Source organism: Taudactylus pleione, unplaced genomic scaffold (assembly GCF_031769625.1).
Source record: "Taudactylus pleione unplaced genomic scaffold, aTauple2 ptg000069l, whole genome shotgun sequence".
Taxonomy (NCBI): Eukaryota; Metazoa; Chordata; class Amphibia; order Anura; family Myobatrachidae; genus Taudactylus; species Taudactylus pleione.
In genome coordinates, this window is record NW_028284471.1 from 2,011,731 (window position 1) to 2,019,817 (window position 8,087).

General features: G+C 43.6%; 1 protein-coding gene across 1 annotated transcript; it reads right to left on the reverse strand.

Annotated features, from left to right (window-relative positions):
- Window positions 1-566: 566 nt before the first annotated feature.
- On the reverse strand, window positions 567-3,171 carry LOC148534228 (uncharacterized). The gene is made up of 3 exons (XM_088466985.1): window positions 1,899-3,171; window positions 1,382-1,705; window positions 567-679 (listed from the first exon to the last, which is right to left on the reverse strand). Exons 1-3 carry the CDS (start codon window positions 2,170-2,172, stop codon window positions 567-569), a joined length of 711 nt encoding a protein of 236 aa, XP_088323111.1. The 5' UTR covers window positions 2,173-3,171.
- Between the last annotated feature and the right edge of the window lie 4,916 nt (window positions 3,172-8,087).

Below are 8,087 nucleotides of genomic sequence, written 5' to 3' on the forward strand. Positions count from 1 at the left end.
AACTTGCAAAAATAATGGAACCCATTGGCAATACCCTGTATATTTTTGGACAACACATTTAGCATGGATATACCCCAACATGTTTAGTTAATTTGCCTTTTGTTTTATTAATTTGTATGTTTTCCATTCAAAAATCTGTTTGTTTTTTACTATTGTTGTTTATGTCTGACTAAGCCAGATGTTTTCTTTGTTATGTGTGAATCTGTTATGAAATTCTTTTTATGAGTAAAAGCCTGTTAGCAAAATGTTTGTTATTTAATAAATTTTTTCAATTAAATCCAAATGGTGTTTTTTTTCTTTTTTTAATGAAAGCCATTTTGAGGTGGATAATGTATGCCAACCCCTAAAAAAAAAAAAACAACATTACTGCAAATGTTTTTAAGGTTTACTAATACATTTTTGCAGTTCTTACACTATGGAAAGGCACCCACCTTTGTTCACAAATTTTTTAAAATGCAGAATTACACCCTTTAATGTGTGACAAAAAAGAGGAAAAATGTTTGAACCACAAAAACTTTAATGTAATTTTTTTTTTCGAAAAATGGAAAAATATGATAACAGAATAACTATAAATCCTCCAAACTCCCCACAATTTGTTGGAGGCAGCAGTAGGCCTGCATTAAATAGCCACTTGTGTCTCGAAGCTCCTCCCTTATTTGCCTCAGGATATGGGTTAGATCTGTGGACAGAAAAAAATATTTTTGGATTAAATACTTCATTAAAATTACAAACATTTGAACATTACACATTATTCAATGTACCAAAAAGTGGTTAAACACAATGATGTTACGGTGTGTTTGAAAGTTTCATCCACACATTATTAATAGGTTTATACTTTTATGTTGTAAAAATAATTGAAAACCCTAACTATGTGGCATAAGCCAAAAACCACTATGATGATGTTAAAAATAATGGGAGGTGTATTCTTAAGTCATGATGGTCATATCCTTAAAACACAATGCACGTATTCACTTCTAGAATGTTCTTGATAATCCTAAAATACAATTTGTTTGTTTGCTATGGCAAACATCACTTTTCCTAATGAAGTTACATCTTAGTACATTTTAAACACAGTGTACACAACATCAACAAGGGTAGTCTGGTTCCTAGCACCTTGCCAAGTTGTGTGACGTTTTTTTACATTGTAAAATACTAATCCTAATGTAATCATTATTTCCTAAAAATAGAAAACATTTTTTAAAGCCCAAAAAAACCTATATTTTTGTGGCCCACAATAAAAAAAAAGGCCCAGGCACAAAACCTAAGGTCACAATTGTGAAAAACAGCATTACTGCGCAATGATTTTGACACCCATACTGAAATTAAATAAATTTGGGCAAATAAATGGATAACAACAACACCAAAAAAAAAAAAAACATACCCTCAAAGTGAAAGTGGTCGGGCACAACCACAGATGTCGCCGGAGGTGCTTCCGGAGAAGGGGAATACTCTGGAGTTGGGGGAATGGCGGAAGGGGAAATAGAGCAGGAAATATCCAAGGGAGGGGATATTTGTGAAATTTGGGATGAGTTGGCAGGGGAGGGAAGAATACTCGGGGAGGATTGGAAGAGGGAGGGAGGGTTACTGGGGGAGTATGGTGGTGGGGAGGGAGGGCTGGGTTGAGGAGATGGTGAAGGTGAGGGCTGCAGGTTGGCACCTGCATTTCTTTGCATTCTGCGTGCCCTTCTCTGTCTCCGCTGTGCTTCTAAAATGTAAACATAAAAAAAAAAATAGATTCGTTTTGAATTTCGGCTACACAATACAAGTACACTTTACATATTCAGGACAATAGGGACAACATACAGGAGGGTTTTTTAACATTGACTAAAATAATTGGCAAAGGAACATACATTTTTAACAGTCCACTAATTATTACTTTTAAAAAAATGCATACTTACGTCTGCGTAGTTGCGCCCACAAATTCATCAGGAGTACAGGCGACTGGCGGCGCAGGTCAGACCAGCGCCTCTCTAATTGCACAATATTGCGCCTGTATCCCGCACATCTCAGGGCTTGCCTCACCTCCGCATAGGCCGCCCGCTTTATGTGGTTGGAAATGGGCGGCACAGCGAACGTAATCCGCCTGTCCAGGATATTCACCAGGACCAGCAATTCTCTCCTGGTAAAGGCCGCGGCTCTCATGATGGCAATGGCCGATTTTTCAGAAAACATGAAATATACATGGGGAACAAAAAGATGATTGGCTAAAATATTTACAGTTTCCAAAAAAAACCACTATTGGCCAATCCTTTAATCATGTGGCCCGAAAAATAAGTTCACATTTGATTGGCTACAACACGCAGTGTGCAATTGCAAACATAAGAGTGCAAATGATCCTAATGCAAAATGCACATGTATTTCTAAAGATAACACACTTATCAACAGTACATTCACAGATAATAAATCTTACTTTGTTTTTTAAATTGTGTGAAAAAAAAGAGAACGGAGAAAACAACCACAAAATGAACAATAAAGTTTATTGACACATGATAAAAAACTCGTTTTAAAGAACAGCAAGAGCTAAACACTATTAATTAGATAATTGACAACAAGCTCATAACAAGCTGATCGATAGTCCATGAAAACATTACATGTGACCATCAAAACAACACATACGGCCGCAAACATCAGAACATAATTAGCATACAACGAATGACAGCGCCTGACTACAATTGTTTCGTTCGTTCGATCAGATCAGTCGGTAGCTAGAGGAGGTGCAGTGCTAACGAATGGGCGTCACTTTGTTTACGATCGGCCTGCCGTACGATCGGAATTTGCGGTCGTTGGCCGTACGACCGCAATGACCGACTCTGAATGGGGTCCACAGTGTGAGCGGTCCCTGCAGCAAGTATATGGGTAGATGGCAAGTCGCCCGTACACATATGCAGAGATATATCTGCATGATATATTGGCATCGGCTGTGCTGCACAGGTCACCTGATATGTCTTTGAAATGTCGGGTGTACACACACGCCAATGCACTACTGATATATCGTTCGACCAAACAAAATATCTACAAGTGTGTACCCAGCTTAAGAAGCCACTTGACACCCTTTGATGCTCTACTTACAAAAGGGTTTAGCTCTATCTGAGGGGGTGACTCAAAAGTGGACGCAAGAGGTATCAGTGCTGCATCTTCGGTAGCAGTGGATTTAAATATGCTAATGCAACAGATGCCATCTTCTGTAAAGACATGCCCATCATCGGCTATTCAGATCCGCTGCATGCATCCGAATATGCAGCATCTGAAAAACATTGTGATGACCTTTAGACATCTGAGTAACTCTAAGGTTACTCAGAATGTACACCACAACTAACTTGCGAAACACAGTGTTATAAACGCCCCTCCGTCACTGCCTCAAATGGCTGCAGACCGTCAGACGAACTGCAATGACGCAGGACCAGATTTACACATGCGCAGTGCGGCTCATGCGCACATAAAAAACCATCGGTCAGGGGGCATGGCACATCACAGATCACTGGCATTGTAGGACGGGGGCAGGGCTATGATGACGCAATTCAGTGCATATCGCGTCATCGGCAGCCTGGACCATCCACTTCACTTTGGAAGTGGGTGGTGCTTGGTGGACACGGGCAGGCTCCGGGAGACTTGGCCACACTTCCAGGGTGGCCGGGACCACCACACGATTTTCGTGAGCCTCCTGGACATTCTGGGAGAGTTGACAAGTATGGCCCACCATCGACATCTCACATCCGCCACTTACTCACAAAAGCAAAACCATCAGTCGCACATCGAACCTCTGAGCAAGACTATGCTGTATCAGATTGAGTATCTCACCTAAGACGCATGGGCCTCTCCAGCTGCGTACGATTTGCAGAGGCTCACTGGGGCACACCCAGAAAATGGTCCTGCATCTTTCTAGCCACCCCGTAGCCTCCCCAAAATGCTGACTACCGGTCACTCACCTTGTGAATAAATCCTTTTGCGACCACGCAGCTTTGGAGCATGCACAGTAGTAAGAAATCATCAAACATCAACTCTGAATACATCTCTGAATCATGCCCTCAGTCTAGCTGTTCCACCTCCTGGAAGTTCATCTCTGGACAGTGCACAATTATGAAATATCTGCCTAAAAACCATAAGCCACCTTACAGTCAGGATCCCAAACGATCACCAAAATACATTCAAACCTAAAACCATGAATATCTCCATAAGCGCCATGGCACTCCCTCACACGTGCACAAAGGAAAATAAGGCAGCTAAATGGCAGGCAGTTCAAATCCCGACAGCGGAAGCCTGGCAGTGAAGATCCCGACAGGTGAGTATTTTTCTATTTACTAACCTAACCCCCCCTAACCCTCCCTTAGGGGTGCCTACCCCTAACCTCCCCCCCCAAGTGCCTAACCCCCCTCTGTGCCTAAACCTAACCCCCCCTTCCCCGCAGCCTAACCCTAAGTCTCCCAGGGGGGGTGCCTAACCCTAATTTTCCCCCGGGGGTGCCTAACTCTAACCCCCCCTCCCCTAGCCTAACCCTAACCATCACAGGGGGGTGCCTAACAATAAGTCCCCCCGGTGCCCCTAACCTATCCCTCCCTCCTCTCCTGGCTGTACACACCAGGCGCCCAGCTTACCTTCGATCGGTAAACCGGGTGATGGGCTCCCGGCGTAGTTCTAATGACAGGCGTCGGGATTTCGACGCCTGTCATTAGACACTTGCCGGGATTAGACAGTCGGGATGCCGACGGTCGGCATTTAGACCGACGGCATCCCGACTGTATACCATTCCTAACATATACACAGAAAGAGCAAGATATCAGCTGATGTAGCTGTCACCAATTATGGTTTTGCATATCTTACATTTTTTTCTTCAGCAATACCTTAAAATCAGGTTGTGTCTATTTGTCTATGTAATAGTAATGTGGTTCAATGAGTGGCTGTTTATTGGTACACACGTGTCATTATATTCATTGTACAGCGTACACACTGTTTAGAACTGATGTGTGTCTGACTTTCCATTCTCCCGTCGGGATCTACCAGCTTGTCCCTGACACACATCCCCACTCAGCCTGCGGGGCACAGAGCTCAGAGAACAGAAGCTAATCCTCCCTCCCCCCACTTCTGAGACTAATCCCCCCTACAGGGGGAGACTATAGGAGGATGATCTCTGACAGTGATCTCAGAGCAGTTCCCAATGTAATGTTTATGTTTTGTGATAGATCAGTGTGGTGTAGTGTCAGGGGTGCAGGCAGGGTAATTTATTTATTATTTATTACCAGTTATTTATACAGCGCACACATATTCCGCAGCGCTTTTACAGAGAATATATGGCCACTCACATCAGTCCCTGTCCCAGTGGAGCTTACAATCTATGTTCCCTACCACACGTACACACATACAAACTAGGGTAAATGTTTGGTGGGAGTCAATTAACCTACTAGTATATTTTTGGAGTAATGCATTGGGCATTTTACCAGGTTCACTGCTGATCAGTGTTATTGAGTTCCTTGAGAGGAGATTGGTCTCCAAGTACAGTGCTGTAATATAATGTATCACTGTGTACAAGTTATGTAACAAATAATGATGTGAATTACTAAATATTCTCTGTAAAAGTGCTGCATGATAAATGTGTGCAATATCAATAAATAACAAACTGAAGGCTGAGCAGAGGTCTCTAGACAGCAAAGGATGCAAAAACATCGATTATAAAAAGTTCTTGCGAAAAAAATCCATGGGGCCCAAAAGTCCCCTAACATGTGTGTCCCCGGGACCACCTGTCCACTCAGTATCGTGATAAATGTAAGCTATAAATGACACTACATTAAGCAGTATTTTAGAAAAGTTTATATGAATTAAGAGAACATTGGACTTGTAAGATCTACCTGTCTTCATTATGCTGTTTTTGTACCTCCCATGAAGAGTTTACTAGCGCAGATCTGGTCACAGGGCTTAAGCTGGGTACACAATGGGCGTTATATAGCCGATATATATTGCGAGCATGTCAGGGACCCGATGGTGAGTAATAGCTCAACTGGGCAGGCAAATTTAAATGCCCGTCCAGTTGTGACGTCAGGCCCAACACATCGGGCAGATGATTGGTAAGTGTATATGCACTACCAGTCGTCATATAGGACAAAGGGATCTCCGAACAGCAGAGCACACCACTGTACACACCCACCGGCCTCCTCTCCATTGGACAAACACCCTCACATGACTGTTTCCCCAGACGCAGCACCCATTGGCTACAGCACCCCCATGTAACACCGCATCACCCCCGGAAGCCCTAATACTGGATATCAGGAGTTGTACACTTTTCCCCTCCTTGAAAAAGGCTCTACATTGGAGCCACACCGCTGACCAGGCATCACAGCACCGGAGGCACACCACTACTCTGGATAGCCAATAGTAAACTGTGCACACATCCCACTGCTACAGTATTTGATCATCCTTAAGCACGTATCACCCCTGACAGCACCTCCAGCTACTGAATGAGCCAGACTCAACCGGGCCAAGGTGTCACCACATTTTATAGAAAGCCTCCATCTGTGCAATAGTGAAGTAAGGATGCCTCCCATGAAAAGCGCTACACTCAAGTGTGAAGAGGCACCAGGAGCTCAGAAGGACCACAACAGCAGACTCACCTTACAACTGCCCACCTACTGGAACGTTACCCCTTTATCTGAGTATCCTGAGTATCCCTACCAGTGTGGGATGCTGTTACTGTTTTTTTCTGTACTGCACACAGCTGCATACACCCTGAAGCGCTCTAGACACAACATTGAGTCTGACAGACCATAGATCTACTAGGGGACGTGTGCTGATCAAGAACTGGTAAAGGTGCTCCCTAAAGGATTTACTTTACCTCTCCCCACAGCGCACACACCCACCAATTTTTTAGAGTGCGGGTATAGCATACCCGATTGCGCTGCTGGCACCGTCTTTAGAGAAGCACTGTGATTACTCTTCAATTCCCACCTATATCTGTCTCCTCCTCATTTCACGCCACACTATAGTCACTACATACCACCCTGACATACACACACTCACACTCCAAGCACAAGCACGAACACAGAATATTACACATGCAATCAAACTGCTCACACACTACACAGCCCACACTCCAAACTGAACAATCCCCCCCTTTCTTTAAATGTGTTTTAAATGACCATACATGACTAAATTCTATGCAGCCCGTATTTTGCCTTCACGGCAATATAATTCCCATATTATGGCATTTATGTAATAGTGTATGGTGCAAGTTGATTACAATGGTGGGATCCCCGCGAATGTGTCTCAATTTTTATTTTTTAAATATACGGCTAGTTAGTTATGTATAGTATAGAGACCACCCCTCCAGTTGCCCTAACCACAAAACCCGGGACATTTGGGTGTCCCAAAGATTGTCTTCGGGATGCTGGGGTCAGACCTCAATTCCGGTACAATCCCGAGACATTTAGCATCCCTACCCATAAGGAGATGTAAGTGGGTTGCTGTTTAGTGGAGTGCATTAATAGTAGACTGCTACTTCAGTGGAGTACAGTGTGAGGGGTTTGTAAAGCAAAGGTCAGTACAAGCTATTGTTATCAAGTACATAGGGAAGACTTGCTGCTGATGCTTGATATTGAGATGAGGTCAGTGTGAGAGGCTAGTCAATTGAGTGGAGGGCAGTGTTAAGGGCTTGTCATTGAATCTCATGCAATCTGAGTAGCTTGTTATTGAGTGGAGGACAATGTGAGAGACTTGCACTTGAGTAGTGAGAAGTGTGAAGGGTTTAGCATTGTGTGAAAGGCAGTGTGAGTGGATTTGCATTGAGTGGAAGGCAGTGTGAAGGGCTTGTTATTGTGTTCTGGGCAGTGAAGTAGGACTTGATAATGAGTGAAGGGCAGGGTAAAGGGCTTGTTGAGTGGAGGTCAGTTTGAGGGGCTTTTTGTTCAGTGAAAGGTAGTGTGAGCAGCTTGTCATTGTGTAAAGGATAGTTTGAGGAGCTTGATATTGAGCAAAGGCTAGTCTGTAGAACTTGTCATTGAATGGAAGGGAGTGTGAGCAGCTTACTATTGAATGGAGAGCAGTGTAAAGGGCTTGTCATTGAGTAAAGGGCAGAAAAAGGACTTGCACAGGGGTGGAGGACA